The following is a 21,674-nucleotide window of genomic DNA, read 5'->3' on the forward strand; positions in this document are numbered from 1 at the left end:
TGATTGAATATATTCAGATATGATCTAAGGAAAAAGGTGAGAATTTGGGTCACTTGTCCTGGAAAGCAGAAATATAAGCTTTGAAGAATTACTTTATTAAGTTGAGAAAGCTTTGACCTACTAACTGGATAGATTTTTTTTGCTGAATTTTATTTAGGATCTCAACTACCTAGAAATGATATAATTGCCTACATAGTTGCAAATATGCAACTTGGGTTTAAAATTATTTGGAATCAGTGTCAGAAATGTCAGCAGAATTAAGATGTTTAAAAAAAAAAAAAAAGAACCCCTTTTTTCCCCATGCAAGTCAGATGTTATATGAGCTTTTTTATGTGCGAGAAGATAGAGCCCTTTGTCTGGGTTGAAAGTAAGAACAAGATTTGCTATGCTCTCAGATTTTAAACAGTAATTAAAATATAATTTATAACTAATTCCAGTAAAGTTTATTTATTTTTTTTATCTAAAGAGTTCTGCTTTGTTTTTCCAAGGATCATTATGAGTAAGAGTCATTGCCTCTCAGGGCTTGGCAAATCCCGAAGTTCTGTCTCTCTCTCTTCCCCTCCCTTTCTCTTCCCTTTCTTTTTATCTCCCACTCTGACTCTTTCCTTTAATTGGCTCTAATATAAAACTGAAGTATATCTGGTAAATAGTGTTTCATGTTCTCTGTTTCTAATTTAAAGCATGGATGAGTAGTAGACTTTTTTTTTCTCTCTCTAAATAAAAAATAACAAACAGTACCCTAAATCAACTTTTTGTATGGTTCTTGGTTTTTATTAGGATGGATCAGTGACCCTCAATTAACAAATGGAAAAAAAGTTACCTCTAGCAAAGACTAAGGAAGAATGACTGCAGTGTGAGAAACTGGGCTAATAAGCAGAAAGGGGAGATTGATAGATTTTTTTATACACAATGATTTTATGTGAAACATCAGCTCCTCTAGGAATTATGTCCAGGTTAGTTGGAGGAAAGTTAAAATTTCTATTGCTCCTGACTATATGAACATGCTTCGTTAACCATTCAATTCCGCCTTTTCTGAGGTGGCCTGGTCTTCCTTCAACCTAGTTGCAGAGTATCCTGTATTGTTTTATGCAGATGCTTCTACTCATTAGAATTTTAAGGGGTCTTAGTCTAATGCCTTTCTTTGTTGATGGAGACAACAAAGGCCAAATAAACTCAAGGGACTTGTCCAAGGTCACAGATAAGTTATGGGAAAGTCAGTCCTAGAAATAAGCTTCCAAGTCAGTGCATGTCTTTATTTCTCAAAAATGTATTAAGTGCCCACTTTGGGCAAGGTTCTGTGCTAAGCTCTGGACTGTGTAAATAAACAAAGCAGAGATGATTCCTGCTCTCATGGAGCTAACTTTGTGACATTCTTTTCGTTACTTCCTGTTTTAGTGGCTAGCTGTTTTTGGCACATAGTGGCTTTTCCTGTTTTAGGAGATGGTTCTGGGGAGTATACGTTAGAAAGTCTTAAAATCAAAGACTACAAATTCTTTAATATGGATTCAAGTACTGAGTAAGCTATGTGGTATCTTGTGGGCATAAAAAAGTTTTATTATTTTTGACTAATTTACTTAACCACTAGTTTTGCTGACATAATTATACTACTAGTTTGGTACATAAAATTTTTCATTCATTGTTTACTTATTTTCCTGCATGAACATTATAACAATTTCTTTATAAATATGGCACATATAAAACCAGAAATTGTGTTCTTTAATTTTGTTTTTAAAGAGCCCACTTGTATAATATGCTTATCAGGGCTAAATATTTATATAAAAATCTTTTAATGGACTAATAAGAAAGAGTGATAACTATGCCAATAATAGACAATGTTTTCCAAACTAGACACTTCGCTTAACACTGCATATATATTTTCAGCCCTTATACCAAATGTGTGATATAGATACTAATAGTATCTGCGTTTTAAAGATGTGAAATGGAGGTTTGGGAGAAATGAAAGAATTTGCACCATGCTATGCAGCAAGTAAGTGACAAAGGTGTGATCGGAGTCCGGATGTGCCTGTTTAGAGAACATACTCTTAACTACTCTCCTGTAATTAAGGATGTCTAGACATATAAAAAAATATTTAGAATGCTATACCTGGGTCTTACTTGAAGAGGGTTTCTCATGTTTTACCTAAAGCCTGAGAATGTATAATAGGAAAGAAAAATTAATTTGTAGCTTTGCTTTTTTCTGTTCGAATTCTCCATTTTTAAAAGACAAAGTCAAATAAAATTACTAAGCCAAACAGAAAGAACACAGATGGGGAGCAACCCTGGATATAACTTAGTTAACTACTTAGAACATAAGTAAAATTGGGTGTTGGACTAGATAATCTCTTCATTTCTTATGGTTTACGGTTTCTACCTGTTGAGATTCTACCCATCATTTAACGCTTATTTCAATGAGATTATCACCTCAGGAATCTTCTGATTCTGCGAGTCAGAATGAGTTTCCTTTCTCCGTCTTCCCGTAGCTCTATGTAGCTCCACAGTAACTTGTTTTTTACTTTGTATTTCTATTCTATAGAGGTAATGTTAGATGACTATATAAGTGTAGTCTATGTGCCTGCATGACTGATATAACCTAATGAGAAAGTTAGTGCCTCTTACCATTTATTGAGAGATTGCTACATGCCAGGTACTATGTGAGTCTTCTTTGCTCAGTATTTTCAACAACATTAAGACTCATTATAAAGAAACTGAGGCTTACTGAAAAGGAGAATCAGGCTAAGTTCATACTATTACTAAGTGGTGATGGCAAGATTTGAATATATCCCATGTTTTTAATTACTGTATTACATCATTATCCATTAAAATTAACTTATGCTTGAAATCAAGTACACACCTGTCATGCTAACTCACCATTAAAGATTTTTTTTTGTTTACTCTAGAGAATGAACAGTTAACTGTACTTTCAGTATAAACTTTAAGTATAAGCAATGTAATTAGTTGAAAACTTTAATTTTTGTTTTATATACAGGCCAAAACCCAAATTCCATATACTAGCAAGTCACTCACTTGCTTTAACAAAATTTTGCTGATGTAGCATGCTATACATCTTTTTTAAAAACATGGAAATTTTAGCAAATAACATACACATGTGTTTATTGCATACAGTGTTCTTGATTTAAACAAAAAGAACTTGATCTATTTCTAGAGGCAAAAAAAGGCCCACTTATATGTAAAATGTGAGGACAATATTTGGAGCAACATGAAATTTGTAGTCTCTCTTTTAAAATGAGAAATGAGTCTATAGATTGTATCTTTAAAGCTAAAGTACTTAGCATGTATATATACAATTTCAGTTTTGTAAAAAGTGTTTTTCCATAGAGACGATAAATTAATTCTGAAGTTTTAAATTTTAAGCTATCAATTCAAAATTAAAATTACTTGTGAGTATTGGTTGAATAGTATTTGCTTTTCTAAATAAAACATATGTAAGTACAGATATAAAAATATTGAACCAGATTTCCTTTCAATTCCTAATCAATAATAAATATAGTTTATCAGTGTAGATTGCTTTTAGCTTGCAAAATACTTTCATAAATGCCAACTTCCCTGATATTGAAATTATTTATTTTGATTAAAAAAATTAACTCTTTCATTCTAATCCTCTTTATTAAATTACTGCCGATTCATAGACATGGGCTTGGGAATAGCATTACAGATCATTAGGTTCAGCTATGAACCCAGTCTAGGAATCACCCATTTCAAAATTCCTGATAGGTTGACGTCTAATTTCTGTCTGAAAATCTTGAGTGACAGGAGGGTCAACTGGTCACTTGGCAGTTCATTCTATTTTGTTTAGCTGATAGAGTTTTTTATTTTTTTTAATTGAGACAAATATTTTTTCTTTGTTATTATACAAACTCTATTCCCAGTTATAGTCATTTGGATTCTTGAAGTCATCTATCATGCCCCCTATATTTTGTCTTTTTCTGGCTTAACATTCTTGGTACCTTTACTCTCTGACCAGCGGACATTAGTTTCTTCAATTTCTTCACTGTCCTGATAAGACAATTCTTATGACATCTTCTTTTCCTCTTACCAAGTCAGTCCAGAGTGGACACAGTAAATGACTGGACTGATTAGAGATTTGGAATTGGATACTTTACATTTATTGGTATAGTCTGGCTTGTAGCATTGTTTTCACTTGACAGTCCCCACTGCCTCGTTAGTTCACAGCAAGCATTTGTTCAATTAAATCACAGGCTCTTTCATGAAGAAGCTGTGTTAATTTTGCATTTGACTTTATGGAATTAGTGTAGGACTTTATTCATATAGTGTAAGAAGCTAAATTCAAACTTGTCTGGGGCCATAGGGCTTGGAATTATAGGAGACCTGTTCTCTTTTTGACTACTGATTTTGGCATGCAATATAACTGCTATACTTCTTAATTTCATGTTCTTCAGAAATTTAATGTTTGAATATTTTGGCTTATTACATGTAAAATAAAAAGAGATCGTTTAGGGGCCGGCCCCGTGGTGCAAGCAGTTAAGTGTGCGCGCTCCACTGCGGCGGCCCGGGCTTTGCCGGTTCGGATCCTGGGCATGCACCGACGCACCGCTTGGCAAGCCATGCTGTGGCGGCATCCCATATAAAGTGGAGGAAGATGGGCACGCATGTTAGCCCAGGGCCTGTCTTCCTCAGCAAAAAAAAAAGAGGAGTATTGGCAGATGTTAGCACAGGGCTGATCTCACAAAAAAGAAAAAAAAACAGATCGTTTAATCTGAAGGGTCTCAGCTATATTAGTTTTAAATCTGCAGAGATGATTATCTCCTAAATGGTAATTAAAAATTTACTCCATTTCCACCGCATCCAGTTGCAGTTTTAGAAATACTACGATAAGAAATTTAGGAAGATTTCACTGAGAAAAGTATGCTAAAGTTTAGATCTGAAAGATGAATACATCTAACTAGGCTAGAGGAGGGGGGAGAGAATAGGCAGAATATTCAATTATAGGAAGGTTAATGGCTTTGACTTTCTGTAAGTTACAATAGGAAGTCTAAAATTTTTAAAGTGAAGGATGACAAAATCACATCTATATTTGATCTAAATCTTTGAAAATTTTGATCTAAATCTTTGAAAATATTCTGGCTACGTTGTTTAGAATTGAATAAAGATGGTGAAAGTGGTTTTACTGAGGCTAGATAAGACAAGGTTGGTGGTGGTGGCAGTAGAGAGGAAACAAACTGGATAGACTGGAGGGCTCTTAGGAGGTTAGATCCACAGAGTATGAGGAAAGAACGAAAGGGAAGAAAATTGAGAAGGTGTCACAGATTGCTCCTAAATTTCTGGCTGATGCAACTAGATTGCTGGTAGTGGTATTTGCAAAGATGGGTCTGGAAGAAAAACTGCTTTGGGTTAGGAGGAGGTAGATATTGTGAATTTGTTTTGAACATGTTGGAGATACCTTTGAGATGATGTATTTCAAGAGTCATAAAAAGAAGTATACCCTTTGACCAAGAAATGCCATGTCTCTGGGAATGTAGCCTAAAAAATAGTGCAAAACATGCGAAAAGTCATGGCTGAAAATGTCCATTGCAGTGTTTTTTTGTTAATAGGAAAAGTTAAAAGAAACAATGTTCAAAAATAGAGGAATGATTTAATAAACTTTTGTCAACTTATTAAATGGAATGTTATTTAGTCAATTAAGTGGTTGTTTTTAAAACTCTTTGGTGACATGGAAAAAATTATATAATGCTAAGTTATAAAAATAGTTTAAATAATTTGTACATTACACTTAAAACTGTAAAAACAAATGAAAATGAAATAAAACTAGGAAAATACAAAAAATTGATCAATAGGATGTTAGAATTACAGTGTATATTTTTCTTTTCTTTATTTAAAAATTAATAATGTGCTTAAATTTTTTTCAATTTTTAAAAAATGTTTCAAATTTAAGTGCGTCTCGTTCCTCAATATTATTGTTTGTTTTAAATTAAGGATTGCATTCTTCTTCCTGAAGTTAGAAATATTTAAAACTTATAACTTTTTTCCAAGATTTGTAAGAGAATTTTAAATAACTCTTATGATTTCTATTTTATGCCGTTACGGTAGAGACTGATCTACTTTATACTAAGTCATAGTCGTAAGAGTCTTCACGTTAAAAAAAGAATCTTAGTATTAGTTACACTTAAATTAATTCTTTCTGCGGGTTTGTTTATATGTGTGGTAGAAACGTAATTTTCATGAACTAAAAATCTGAGTTCTAGAGTACTGCATAGATTTTAGGGCGATTGGTTGCATCATTTAGTTCCAAGAACCAAGAGAGTCATATTTTCAAATTAGGTACTTTGTATTTTTAAATTGTAAAGATTTTGTTTACAAGAATAAAGAAAAATAATGAATTATTTCTTTCTTAAACTGTTTGGTCCTTTCCTTATACTAAATGAGAATTTCGAATTTCATTTTGTGTTTTTAAATTCACTAAATTAAATAGTAATCTAGTTTTATTGCCATATTTTACCAATGAGTGTTAGCATCAGCAACATTGTTTCACTTTGTCAATTAGCATAAATAATATACCACTGTGGACCTGAGGACTTTATTTAAAAATTGTCACTTTGGAAAATTGTTTATTTTCCATTTTTCAGGATGTATTTTGTTTTGTTTTGTTTTTGGTGAAGGAGATTGGTCATGAGCTGACATCCATTGCCAATGTCCCTCCTTTTGCCAAGGAAGATTAATTAGCCCTGAGCTAACATCTGTGCCCATCCTCCTCCACTTTGCATATGGGATGCTGCCACGGCGTGGCTCTACAAGTGGTGTGTAGGTCCGTGCCCAGGATACCAACCCAGGAACCCTGGGCCACCGAAGCAGAGCAGGCAAATCTAACCACTATACCACTGGGCAGGCTCCCAGAACAGATATTTTTAATCTATTAGACAGTCAGAATAAAGTTTTTCCTACTCCAAAGATAGTATTAATTTCAAACATCTTGTATAAGCTAAGAGTATATTCAAGAGTAAAGACAAAGTTTTAATAAGCTGTATATAAGTAACTGATATGACATATCAGTTAGTTTATAACTGAGAACTGGAAGTTAGTTTTGAGCAAGAACTTTTTGGTAATGTGTTGCAAAACATAGTACGGTAAATTTAATTCTTTAAGAAACGTTTTCCATATTTTAGGATAAAAATTCTTTTCAACTTATTTTGATACATTTTTTACACAATTTACTAAAGAAAATATGTCACATTTTAAAATGTACACAAATGTTTAATTAGCTTTGTTCAGAGTGGAGTTTTTAAAATCAGTTTCTAATGGTGCCTAGATAATGTCATAAATCAAAAGTGCCATTAAAAAGTATCCATGTGGATCCCGCCAAGTAACTGATATTGAAGATTCTTACGAAGGTGCAAGTTTCCAGAAACTGTAATTCTGATGCAATCTCTAGACCCCATGATTTTGAACCCATAAGAGATAACAGTTGGTTGGTTTGGGTATTATTCGATGTACTCTGAATATTTGATGTGCTATGGGCTAAAAGCTGGTGCTCCACTTACACATGTACCTAACATCCAGCTGTCTGATAATTTCTAGATTTGTATTATTTCGATGTGCTACTACTCTAGCTGGTTCTGAAGCTGCTAATGATCCAAGATGGTTGTTGAAGAAGAAGAATAAGAGGAAGAGGAAGAGGAAGACATTGAATATGGTGATGAAGAAACAATGAAAGATAGCTACTCACTCTTCACACTGCATTCTAGAATTCCTGATGGTGATTAAGATTCTGAAAACCATGTTAATGCATAAAATAACATATGTGTGTTTTGGAATTTACTTTCCTATAATTTAAAAAATCATTTGTTGATGATTGGTTGAATCAAGAAATTAGATGGGCTGGCCCCGTGGCTTGGTGGTTTGGTGCGTACACTCCGCTACTGGTGGCCCGGGCTCGGGCCCCGGGCGCACACTGATGCACCACTTCTCCCGCCATGCTGAGGCTGCGTCCCACATACAACAGCTAGAAGGATGTGCAACTATGACATACAACTATCTACAGGGGCTTTGGGGAAAAAAAGGAGGAGAACTGGCAATAGATGTTAGCTCAGAGCCGGTCTTCCTCAGCAAAAAGAGGAGGATTAGCATGGATGTTAGCTCAGGGCTGATCTTCCTCACAAAAAAAAAAAAGAGAAGAAGAAGAAATTAGAGCTGACTCTCCCTCCTCACAAAAAGGAGTAAATTTCAAGTAAAATTCGACGTATAATTTAACCATTTTAATGATGATCCCCTCAAACGAGAAAAAAATAACCTAACCATAATATATTGGGATTATTATTTTTAATAATATGTAATAAATGCCATTGTTGTTATTCACACAAAATACTAGTTCCTATAATGTACCATGTATACTGATAGCAAAATTGACCAAGAAGATGAAAATTCAAGTAAGAAGGGCTATGATATTTGACAGTTTCCAAAGCAAATACAGATAGGTTTACATATTGATTTTGGCTCCCTTCTTACTGTATGACTTCATTCTTGTATGTCTACTAATTTTGTAAAGTTGGACTTCAGATATTTCATCGACCTCCTCTCTCTATATTTTACAAAGCCAAGATAAGTTCAACGTATTTCAAATTATTTCGATTATTTTAAACATTATAAATCATCATCAATATTTCATATATTTTATCAGCCTATGACATAAACATGATTGTGACACTGCATTCACCAAAGACAATTGGTAAATTAAAAAAATATTTTACATGTACTTACTTGAAATAAAAGAATATGCCAAGCGAGATAATCAGTGATGCAATAGATAATCCATGTCCAATTAAGGTCAAGTAGGACAAATTCAGTGCCGTCTAAAATTTGTATGTAAAAAAAAAATGGCTTATATCAATACTATAATCCAACATGTGTATAAGCTCAAATTCAATAGAATAAATTATGTTTTAAAAAATATGTGATCTGATAGCATTACCAGTTAGCTTGTAAACCAATTAATACATCTGGAATGAAAAACATCTATGGAAATTTATCAAGTAACATCAAAATTTATAAGTTGTAAGCCCTTTTTATTTAAGAAATTAGAAGTTGTTTATTAAATATATGAAGGAATAATTTTATTGATCTAGGTTGTATAATATATGAAATCAGCATTTTATATTCTGGAGGATATTGACAATTTTCACTGTATCACTTTGTGTATCTTAAATCAAATACTATTTGATGATTTTGTTTGTTTGTTTAGAGTTAAATGCTAGATAAGGCTTTCTTTCCCAAATGGGTTTTTTTTTCCTTTGACAAATTTGAGACTCTAAGACAAATCTGAATGTAGTGATTTATGGGAGCGTCTGGTCTGTACAAATACGAACTAAATTTCTCCTACTTTTGACTTTTTCTCTTTGATTTTTATTTGTCTATATTCTACTTATTTGTAACTTACCTTTTATTGTGTATTTTTATAATTCTCTTCAAACTCTTCTCTGAATAAGCAAAGAATACATGATTTATGATTATAATGATAGCTGACAGTTATCAAGTGCTTACTACATGCTTGTTGGTTTTCTAAGCATTTTCCTTCTATTAACTCAGTCCTTATGAAAAAAAAAAAGAAACCCTGAGGATGGATTTACTGTTATCCTCATTTTATATCTGAGGGGACTGAGGTAGAGAGAGGTCGTGGCTTACCGAAAGTCACAGAGCTGGTAAGGGGCAGGAAGAGAAAGTCAAATATCAGGATTCAGTTTTAATCACTGTGAGAACCTGCCTCTATCTGCACACACGTGCAAACATATGCAGGCACTTTCTATCAAAGCTTTATGGTTGTGAGAAACTTTGACTAACCTTGACTTCAGTGTATGGCGTTAAAAGTGGGAATGGGAGTTAGAGAGACCTAACAGCCAATCAGAATGAAAGCCTTCTGCTGAGGGACAGAGAAACTGTTTAAACCTTGCTGGGCTTATCATGTTTACTTGAGCACAATTCTTGAATGTAATTCTAGAAATTCCACCACAAATGAAAATTTTCTCCATTCTTACCCTTTTAAAGTATGTTTTCTTTGGGAAATTTGAAACCCCAATACTGAGACATTGACTTGTAAATACTTTATTACCTAGCAGCATTGCTTCCTCAGTGAAGGACAGAATCAACAATAATTATTTCTACAAAGATGTTTTTCTTCATTGTTTTCTCAAAGTATATTAGGAAAAGCCTTTCAATGGAATGGAACACTAGCTAAATTTTCTCCAATACTGTATCAGTAACTAACTTTTTAAAGAGATAGTGTAAATTAAATTTCACTTTATAATTATCACGTACCCTCACTTTCTCGTGTGTGTTAACATTACACCGGGTATAATTTGTCCATGTTCTATTGCTTTCTGGATGTCGAAACCAGTTTCCATCTTGGTCACAGATCTTTGTAACTTTTTCTTTAATGTGAAAAAAGAAAAAAGAAAACAGTAATTTGGTTAACCTAGGGTTTATTAAATAGATGTCAAGGAAATTTGCATACAAATTCTACTTTTACCTGAGGGATCAAAATCCTGAAAGTAATCGGGGCAGTGCTGCATTGATTCGGTTCCCGCGGCAACATCGTTCCAGCACAGCCATCCGTCCCAGGTTCTGTTGCAGTAAATGCCTTGAGAGGGGGAGTACAGATTCGGGATTACTAACTCCATCTACTTATACAGGAAGACATAAAGTTTTAATGGTGGGTTCACACTGACGTGCAATAAAGACTGTCTGCCAAAAATGAAGACATCATATAAAATCTATAGCAAGTTCTTGAATTTTTTTCACCAAGTAATTATTAGAATAACTAATTGCTGAATTAAATTTAGAAATAGCTGAAAAAATATATAAAATGCTTAGCTTTAATTCTAATTCTCAAAGATAGCTATTTATTCAATAAATCAAGTTGTCTTTCCCAGTTGTCCTTAACCATAAGGTAGTGGTTAATTAGTGTCCCACTTGAAATTCAAAAAATATGGGAAATCAGGAACATATTTAATTTAGAAACTGTGCTCTTAGGGCAAGGTGTTAGTGTATTCTGAAGTGAACAATGAATATTTCAGTATTTCCTATTTCATCACATTAACCCTGACACATACTTATTTAGGCCCCTCCACCAAATTCTAGCTCTTAGTTTCCTTCCTTTTCTTTTCAACTGGAGTAGAGTGTTTAATAAGAATGTCTTACATGAAAAAATATAAAATTTTTTTAAAGGCATAGAGAAATAAAATGACCAATGTCCCAATGTTGTAACAGTTTGTAATTAAAGAAACTAATTTTCCACCTTGTCAGGTAAGCACACATAAATAGAAACCTGAATGTTGCATGAGATGTTTATTATTTTTAACAGATTTGTACAGCAATCTCAGAATCAATAGCCTTCATGGAAGCAGAAAAAATTCTATTGGCCTGAAAGTCTAAATAATTCTAATTTTTGAAAAATCCCTTAGATAATCTCAATTTTCTCTCTCATTATTTTCAAATATTTATTTAAATAGCTTGCATTCATATATTACTAAATAAAATGCATTTTGTGCCCTAACAGAGAAAAGTTTCCTGCATCATTTTAGAAAGCATCTCAAATGATTCCTTATCATTGCTTCAAAAGATTCCATCTGATTAATGACAACACTGGCGGCATGACAGATTGCAAGGTCCAGAATCTTTCAAACTGTGTTGTATGGCATTTGAGTGAGACATGAGTAGATATTCCATTAAAAAAATTGTCTCTCAAATAAATTTGGGAGACACAATGGTAAAATAAAGACAGTTCTTTATTGCAAAACATTCTAGAGTATTTAAAGTTACAAAGAGTATTATGAAGCTCCAAGAGAAAGAGTTATTATACAGTCATCCTAAACTTATTTTATCACAAAATTATTTTATTATGCAACTCATAAAGATATTTCTATTGTTCAACAATTAGATTTGAAGCCTACTTTTACATATATCTAGATAATTTGGAAGGGGTTAATTCAATAGTTTTAAACTAATAACACTTAGATTTTAATGAAATAAAGTAAGAAGCCAGATCAGTTAACACGGTATTTGTATATAAATTTGTAATTATTTGATAATTCAACCCCTATTGTCCTAATATCAGACAATTTGTCATTGTCTGGCATATTTTAAAGATATTTTTGAACTAAAATATCTTATAGCAAAAATGTTTGAACAGATATATCTAAATACTTCTCCAAAGATGAACAAATTATATTGCTCAGTTAAATTAAGATTCTAAAAAAAATTAACCAAGGTAGAAAAATCACTTTTTTCTCTTTCTCAAGCAAGTTCATTTCAACAGTTACAAATATTAATAATAACCTACATTTAATATTTAATTTATATAAGAAACATTGTATATTATACTATCACATATTTTTCCCCAAATTATAAGATCTTTGTTACCACTGATAGGTTAAAACTTTAGAAATATCTAAAATCCTTACATTTTGCTTTGTTTCACTGTGAATTTTGCATTTTATATCTTGAAGATAACCCTGTCTTTGGGGTTGGCAGATAAAAGACGTGGCCTGCTTTTGGTTTTTCCTAAATCTGGCAACTCTACTTGTGCTACTCATCTTTGTGTCTTTAGAATCAAGGCAAATATCTGGCACTTAGTAGGCCCTCAATAAATGTTACAAAAATATCTTAATGGAAACAGAAGCACTTAGATTTCATTAGCTTTGCTACCAAAGGTCCCGTGCAAAGTATGTCAGGCAAAAAAAAATTGTTTGTCAGTCTATTATACAAGCTCCTATCAAGCAGCTTGTGAGAAAAAGAAATACAAATTTCATAAACTGAAGATCAACTGTCAGTGATTTAATTCAAGACACATACTTATATGATATTTTAAATATCTTTGTACCATAAAAATGTTACTAAAAATATCCCTGTTGCACATATTTTTTATTAGAATTTTTTAAAAGGAGCAAGATAAATTATATCATAAATATTCTTCATAAATAAATCATTAAAACTGCACATATACCAGAAAAACTAGCAGCTAATCTATTTTTAGTAATGGCCCGAAGGAACCCATAATGATGTAATGGGGTAGTTTTCTTTTAAAAATATATCAAATGCATTTAAAATTAAATAGTCATGTTTACCTTCTATTTGTTGAATAGGGTCTTGCATAATTTTTTGGTAACATTCATATTGAGCTGTCATGATTTTATTTCTAGTAACACCCAGCTGAATTAACTCATCAGGACTCTCTTCTTCTGATTCTGCTATGACAAGAATCTAAGGAATTAAAAAATATATAACTTCAGAATTGTGAGAATGTCTGTGGGAGGCTGTGTGTCATCACAGAAAACAGTGAGTGCAGTGATGTACTGCATGGTCAACTGGCTCTGAGGGGAAATCCCAGATTTGTATTATTTGCCAGTTTCCATGGTATAAACATCCCCACCATGTCCAATTTCAAGCGACCTACAAGAAGTTGCCAATGGCAGCGTTGGGAAGCATGGTCAATGCCGGCTCTCAGCAGCCTGTGGGAGCCGGCTACAGGACATGTGTTCTGGCACGCAGGCAGAGCTGTATTCAAAACCCACCTCTACTTTTTCACTGGCTCTGTGAATGTAGACAAGATATTTAACCCCCCTAAGCCTCTGCTTTCTTTTGTAAAATGAGATAAAACAGTATCAAGATAATAGAGGGGAAGTATCTAGTGCAAGGTAAATGCTCAAAATTGTTGCCATTTTTATCATTTGTGTGTGTGTGTGTGTGTGTGTGTGTGTGAGGAAGATCAGCCCTGAGCTAACATCCATGCCAATCCTCCTCTTTTTTTTTGCTGAGGAAGACCGGATCTGAGCTAACATCTATTGCCAATCCTCCTCCTTTTTTTTTCTTTTTCCCCCAAAGCCCCAGTAGATAGTTGTTACGTCATAGTTGCACATCCTTCTAGCTGCTGTATGTGGGATGCGGCCTCAGCATGGTCGGAGAAGAGGTGGGTTGGTGCGCGCCTGGGATCCGAACCCGGGCCTCCAGTAACGGAGCGAGAGCACTTAACCGCTAAGCCACGGGGCTGGCCCTATCATTATATTTTGATAATCAAAATAATGACAAGTTCATTTATGATGTTGGTAAATGGAATTTTTATCGTGTGCACATCAAGACAGGTTTTGGACAAGATAGATATGTATGTTCTTACTATTTTAAGCTTCACTTCCACTTTAATTTCCATGTGGGTTTTATTTCCTGTTTTATAATATGAAGCCTGTATAAATCTCTCTTAACTTTTACTTTTCCTTCACTTTTGCATTATTTCTATTAACTATTTTCCATAAGCAGTTATCTTTCTACTCTTATTGTGTCCCCTTATTCTTGATTTTCTGTTCTCTAGCAGGACGCTGAATTTAGTAAAGTCTAAATGGTAATGTGCCCTCAGTGTGTACACCACTTAAGTTTTACTATCACCTGACTGCCATTTAACATTAACTCTCTCATTCTTTGGTTTCAATTTCCTAATAAGGATTTATGCAGCAGTTGTGCTACACAAGTAATAAATGGAAATTTACGATGTCAAGAAAATTAATATTTTTTCTCTTGTCCTCAAGAAGTTTACAGAATTGCATAAAATCAATATCATTTTTATTCTTCCTTAAAATCAAAATTCAGATTTGAACGCTGTCAGAATGAATTCAAGAGAAATGGTACAATTTCTTAAATTACAATAATCAGATTGGTAATCTGTTACAGAATTACCTACAGGGAACCAGGGTTGGCCTGTGCAGCTCATTGGCATGCTCAACGGAGGGTGTGTGCTGAAGAAACAGGAGATCTGTTTCTTGAATTCTAGTCTATTTACCTAAGATAACATCTAAGAAGTGCAGAATTTGGACTGCTCTTAGACTTGAGAATGTTTTCAAATACAAATGCTGACAGGAATGTAGTCTTGCTTTTCCCTGTTTAGGTTTTCTATATTTTGTTGAGTTTCTTTGTTTGAATCTTTGTGGGGTTTGCGTGGTTGGAAACGCCACAAGAAAATTATTTGCTGGCACAGAATTAGATGAGTTTATGTCTCTCAGTTTCTCATACAAGTGATGAAATAAAAGTGCAGCCACTGTTTTAATGTGAGAGAGACAGAGAAAAAATATGAACAAAATATTTTTTGTGAATAAAAATAAAATTAAATGTATAAAGGCATATGACCCCTCCAGTGTAACAACTGGTTTTTAGTCATCCTTAGTCTCCCCTCCACTTCCAGCCCCACATCCCCCCAAACACATGCAGAGGCAGGTGTGAGCGCACACACTCACAGACACACTTGCTCCAAACCTAGCATCAATGCCTGTCAGAAAATGAACACTTAAGACTTGTTTGAATGAATGGATGAGGAAATTAACTTAAAATATAGCGCATGGTTCTGAATTGCTTTTCAATCAATATAAGTCAACGAGTTGGCAGAAAGGGAGAAAAATCAACAGGTTGGAATCTGCTTTTTTAATAGATCTAACTCAGAATCAACAGGTCTGGTTGAAAATATTTCATCTCCTATGTACAACTGTACTACAGAGCCACTCTGATAACTACTTTCCTCTTGTGTCTTGCACATTTGTATCCGTTGACCTTCCTCACTTTGACACCCACCCCCCGCACTCACTGCCCCACCATCCCATAGTGCCTGCTGTAGGATTAAAAGGCTAAAAGTGTACACCGAAAGGAAATAAATGATTGCTGTATTGATTGGATATAAAAATATACTCACTTTATGCATCAGATATGTACATGTCATTTTGTTGTTATTAGCCTTTATCAATTACAGGTATATTGGAAGTTAAAACAGAAATAATCATAGATAGGGAGATACATTAGAGGAGTTTATGCTTACCATAAAAAAAGGCAAGAGAAACAGAAAATACAGGATACACTTTTTCTCCATCTTTAAAGCCAAAATGAAATATGCTATTTAATATGAATCAAACTGCAATAGAAAATGAAAGAAATATAATTCATCAGTATTTATGAAATAAATATAGATGGTTCTCAATGGAAAATTTCTTTTAAAACTACACAATAATTTTGCTTTAAGGATTTGATTAATAGTCTTATGTATTACAATGTAAAGAGCATCATGGCTTCAAGTACTAAAGAGCTGAATTAAATACATTTTAATTTAATTTAATTAGCCTTACAAACAGGAAAGCTTCTTACATATATATTTTAAAGTAATTAGAAAACATCTTGCATTCTTTGCTTTTACCAAAATTGGGATAAAAAGAGTAAAATATCAAAATAAAGGGTTTCACAAGAACATAAAAGCCCAAATTTTGAGAGCATATTTACTATAAAGCTTAGCTTTATTTCCTGGAAATATTAATCTCATTTTTAACTTTCTGACTCTTCAATAATTTGTGGGGAAAATTGTTCTCAGGCCAATTTCTTGGGAATCAACATCCATATGTCATAAAAATGGCCTTATAATTTAATACAAATTATTTTTCACTGCAGGATTCAATTGTTTTTTTAAATCAGGAAATAAAAGATTCCCTAAGTCATCTACATTATTAAAATAAGTTTACAGGAGATGGACAATACCAAATAAAAGTATTTCTGTTAAATATTTCTCATGGTAGACACAATTCTGAGCTAATGAAAAATAGCCTCTAAAACACCTCGCCCTAACTTCTTAATTCTAAGATAAAAAATATTGCTGAGGTAAAGTGTATAATGCTTACTCCCTATAAGGTTCATGAGCAACCTACTCTGACAGTATTCTTATGAGCTATAAATTATCACTTATTTAACAGAATGTGTAAAAAATATTTTTCAAAGGAGGTAAAATTCCAATCAATAGATATTTGTCAGTGAATTATGCATTTAGATTTAATTTTGTTAGGAAACTTGTCATGATTTTTATTATAGGGCAAATGTTAAAATAAGAATTATAAAAACCCTTTCCACTTATTTTGTTTATATTTTTATTATCACATGCAATGAGAGCACACCATTGACTAGCATGTAGAATCTATGCCATTGCTTGCCCTCACCAATGACTCACCTAGAAACAGCTTTTCTTTTTAATTGTAGCAATCTTCCAAATAATGTTCTCTCTTGTATCAGCTATGTTGGGTTTTTATTACTAGTTGACCTTAAGAAAAATATAACCAAAAAATCAAGAAGCATTGTATTAATTTTAGATATAAAAAAAATCATAACAGAAGCAAAACAGTGAATCAAATTTTTTGCAGTTCAGTAATTAATGAGTTGATATTTTAGTTTTTATTGCATTGTACTATGAAAAAAATCTAATTTTCCAAGACTTACAAGCATGATTGTCTCCAGACGCAAATCACATTTTCTCTTGGATCATATTTGACATGGGCTTGAAGAATTTCTTAAATCCAAGGGTCATGACCTGAAATATTGATTGATGTAATAATTTAATGGTATTTTAATAAGCCAAAATCATTTCCATCAAAAATTCAAATTTTCAATGAAAATATCACTTTTAAAATGATATTTTTATTAAGCTATTCCAATTTTTAAAAATCTCTTTTGCTTACAATATATTTGAGTTTCATCACAAATATTTGTTGTTTTCCATTATATGGAGAAACTTACATCAATTTTCATTTATCCAGGATGGTTGAGATACTAAGCAATTAGTGGAATATTTTATCTAAGTAAATTTCAAAGAACTAGAATATGATAAAAAGTCTTTTAAATTAAACTATAGTTTAATCTTCCTTTTAATAACTTTATCTAATCATTTATTGGAATGTGTTATTAGTCTTAGTTCCATATATCTATTTCCCTTGCTGGTATGCTTTCTCAAAGCCAGAAACCACATTTGATTGATCTTTGTATCCTTTGTGGTTGGCAGTTAATTTACATTCGGTGTATAAATGAACGAAAAAAATGAACCAGTAAAGTACTTTAGGATTTTAAACTTACAATCAAGAATGTTAATCAGAACTATTAATTAACTATCATTTCTTCTATCAGAAGGCTTTAGATGGTCTTTGAATCTATACTGACAATGAAAATTGGAAAAAAAGTTCTTATATCAGCGTGTTTACTTTCTTACAAAATAAAAGACTTGAAAACTATTTCAGTTTTCAAGTTCTCTGGTTGTTTTGATATTGAATAAACAGTAGTGTACTGTACTGACTTTGGAAGTCATAAAGTTAAGCAAAATTTTTCTGTACTAAATATATATAATACAGAAATATGCAAATAAGAATGTAAGGAAATATTAATTCTATTTGGAATTCAGATAAGTTTTTATGAAACAATTCTTTGATTACACAAGAGTCAGGATTAAATTACCTTTAATATGTACATGGGCTCAAAAATCAAAGGGGAAAGTGCTTCAAAAAACATGTTTGGCGTTTTCCCAAACCCAAGATATTTGAAAAACGTTTTGCTCCACACTAGCAGTTATCTTTGTTGCTTATCTAATAGGCTTCAAAATCAGAGTTCCAAAAATATCTTAGTGAAATATCTCTTAGTGTTCACTAGATCATCCTGGCACCAATAATTTGAGAGGACTTTATTCAACTCACGAAATATTTATCAATGCAAATAATTCCACTTAGTTTTCCTTCTTCACACTATTTCCAAGTGATCGGGAAAATGTGCTACTAGGAACAGTAGCACTGTTGTTTTCTTTTTTCTTTTTTTTTTTTTTTTGTGAGGAAGATCAGCCCTGAGCCAACATCTGATGCTGATCCTCCTCTTTTTTTTTGCCGAGAAAGATTGGCCCTGAGCTAACATCAGTGCCTATCTTCCTCTACTTTATGTGGCACGCTGCCACAGCGTGGTGTGACAAGCCGTGCATCGGTGTGCTCCCAGGATCTGAACCTTCGAACCCCGAGCTGGCGAAGTGGAGCTCGAGCACTTAACCACTTGAGCTGCCGGGCCAGCCCCCAGCACTGTTTTTCTGTATTTGCGTTGTGTAAACTTGTAGCACTCCTAATCAAGGGGGCAGGTCTATGGCCCCTGGTTTTATCAACGATGCAGCAGCAAGTTTGGGTGGCAGTCTTTCAGACATATGGTGGACACCTGTACTCTCCATGAGATCTGGAGATGTCCATTTTATGTGGCAATCCAATTCACTTGAGTCATCTTCTCTCTGAAGGACCTATCAAATTTTCCTGCCAGCAGACACATGTGGTGAGTGGTCCAACATGGATGAATCACCTCTTTCACCAAGAGTTCCCTAGGTCAATAATGGAGAGACCATGACTGGCCAGGTAAATAATGCCATTGCAGAGTCATCTGATGATAAGTTTAGATTGAGTCTCATATTGGTAGATGTAATGACATGATTGTTATCAGAACTATATTTAATTGTATTCCTTGGTTCAGCTCATTGGTTCTTTGCAAACTACCTCTGATATGTTCATTCAGCAAATGGATCTCTTGTCTATATTTAGCTTATTCCAAATTTATCTTTGCTAAAGTACATTTGATATTAACTGACCAAAGCTGTTAAGCAAATCATTGTAAATCTCTTTCAGATCTTGTTAAATTATTTACTGATAACTGAGTCTCATGTTGCCTCATGAAATATAGTAGTAGTTCTCATTCAGTTTTGAGGCGAGATCAAGTACATAATTAAAGGAGGTCAAGTTAAATGAATAAATCTGCCAGTGGATTTTCCCTAGTGTGCTTAGGTTTGTTTAGTAGGAAAAGGACTTCTTCAAAACTGAGAAAGCTCTATTTAAACTCTGAAGTGAATTTGTAATCACAATGGTACTAGTATTAGTTACTGGCATTTTCTCTTTCTACCTGCTGGCCTCATGGATCTGCTAAGTACTAATTTATTTTCACTTCTCAAAGTTAAACAAAGTGGAAGATTTCGTTCTACTACTAGAAACAAAGTAATTTACTGTACACATGGAATAAAAAATAGCTTATTTCTAAATAATTTTATGCTTCTTGCCCAAAGAATGGCCAACATAAAATAAAAATAATTTATTTCATCACAGAAATAACTTTGAGAAATGAAGAATGTTTTAAAATCTCAAACAACTTGAAATATAACTTCCTAGTCACTCAGGGCTTTATGTAATATCTTTCCTGTTTCATTTCTTAAAATCACCATCAATCCGTACCACAAGACATTTTTCACGGATCTGCATTTCCAAGTTCATAAAGTTCAACCAATCTTCTTGGCTTACTTCAGTGTAAAAGTGTATTTTATTCTACATAAAAATTATGAATCAGTGTGACTTAATCAATACTAGTTTATCAGAGCACAGAAACGTAAATTCTGTAAATACATACCAATGCCTTACAAACTGGCTTCTTATTTTCCCAAATTTTTGTTATTCCTATACACACTTTCCATTAATTTATTTTTCTTTATAGTAATTCTTATTTTTAGTCGAGTCACCTAACCCTAATATTAAAAGTGTATGTTCACTCCAAGATTAAGAAAAAAAAAAACTTTCATCTTCCAATCCTCCAGCCTCCATTTCCAAAGTATCTTGGATTTTACAGGTGCTGAGCCATATTCTTTTCTCCATTTGCTTATCCAGTCACTATAAAGTTGGCTAACAGAAGCATTTCCCACACATATCTAATTTGCCATTAAGTATCCTTAACCTTTTTGTGAGCAAAGTGAGGCCGTTTCCTATCTAGTACATGCCTTCCTTTATGGCATATTAAACAAACTACATTTCTCCTGAATCAAAATAAGGAATAAGCACTCTTCAATCCCAATATTCCAAATTGGGATTGGAATGGCAAATGGAAACTTCTTGCTGTCATTCTACACTATAGAGAATAGATTGTGCCGCTGAGAAAAACGTCAAAGTACAAGATCCTGGTTACCTTTATTCTCTCCTCACTGCTTATTTTTTGGTAAAACCTAAGACTTTATGATAGAATTTTCTTGCAAATTACTGTCTTTACTTCCAATAGAGTCTTCGCGGAAGAAATGTCAGTGTAAGATTTTAATTCTCCACTCCCATCTTGGCCTAGAATGTCCCTAACACTTTCAATACACGAAGTGGTAAGAAAATTAAAATACAAAGAGACTTCTCTTTCCAAAAGATCCATTACTGATGTAAGAAAATCAACTATAAGTCTTTTTTTATAATATCACTTGGGGCTTGCATTATTTTTTAGGCTATTGAGTGAACAGGTACCAAATCACTGATGTGGTGTAAACCAGTGTTCCTCAAAGTGTGGTTTCATGATCGCTGCAGCAGAATCACCACCAGAACTTGCTGGACATGTTAGAATGTCTAGACCCCACCACAGACCTTCTGAATCAGAATCTTCGGGAGATCAACTTGGGAATCTGCATTTTTAGTAAGCACTGGGGGCAATTCTTGGCCTGTTAAATTTTGGGAAGAACAGTATAAAGACATCATCGTCATTGGGCCATGCTGAAACCTGGACACACTTATATTCATTCCTCTGGGTCTAGGTACTGGCCAGACTATATGAAAAAGAACTATCAAGTATAAATCAAGCCAAATATTCTGCAATGTTCCCAGGCACAATTAATGTCTCAGAACTCCTAGAGCGAGTTTTTCAAATATCTATTTTGAAATGTATCACGTAATGTTGTAATTATTCCTTTGTGTGTCTGTTTGTGTCACTAGATTGTGAGCATAGTAAGAATAGGACTTGCATCATATCCATCTTGGTTACTCCAAACCGGAGCAGAGTAGGGGCATAAAGAGAGTATACAGAAAGTGTGTTTTGAGTGGATTACTTACAAAATGAATTTA

General features: G+C 33.4%; 1 protein-coding gene across 2 annotated transcripts in view; it reads right to left on the reverse strand.

The window, feature by feature from the left end:
* The window catches only part of CALCRL (calcitonin receptor like receptor), a 102,657-nt gene that overhangs the window by 25,008 nt on the left and 55,975 nt on the right, over window positions 1-21,674 (reverse strand). For both annotated transcript variants that reach the window (XM_058549389.1, XM_058549388.1), the window contains 7 exons: window positions 17,251-17,341; window positions 16,985-17,074; window positions 15,815-15,907; window positions 13,089-13,224; window positions 10,493-10,603; window positions 10,282-10,394; window positions 8,731-8,822 (listed from right to left, as the gene is read on the reverse strand). In XM_058549389.1, the coding sequence (XP_058405372.1) occupies window positions 8,731-8,822; window positions 10,282-10,394; window positions 10,493-10,603; window positions 13,089-13,224; window positions 15,815-15,865 (503 nt within the window). In that variant the 5' untranslated portion in view covers window positions 15,866-15,907; window positions 16,985-17,074; window positions 17,251-17,341. The remainder of the gene's footprint in view (window positions 1-8,730; window positions 8,823-10,281; window positions 10,395-10,492; window positions 10,604-13,088; window positions 13,225-15,814; window positions 15,908-16,984; window positions 17,075-17,250; window positions 17,342-21,674) is intronic.

The sequence above is a fragment of the Diceros bicornis genome, chromosome 10, assembly GCF_020826845.1.
Source record: "Diceros bicornis minor isolate mBicDic1 chromosome 10, mDicBic1.mat.cur, whole genome shotgun sequence".
Taxonomy (NCBI): domain Eukaryota; kingdom Metazoa; phylum Chordata; class Mammalia; order Perissodactyla; family Rhinocerotidae; genus Diceros; species Diceros bicornis.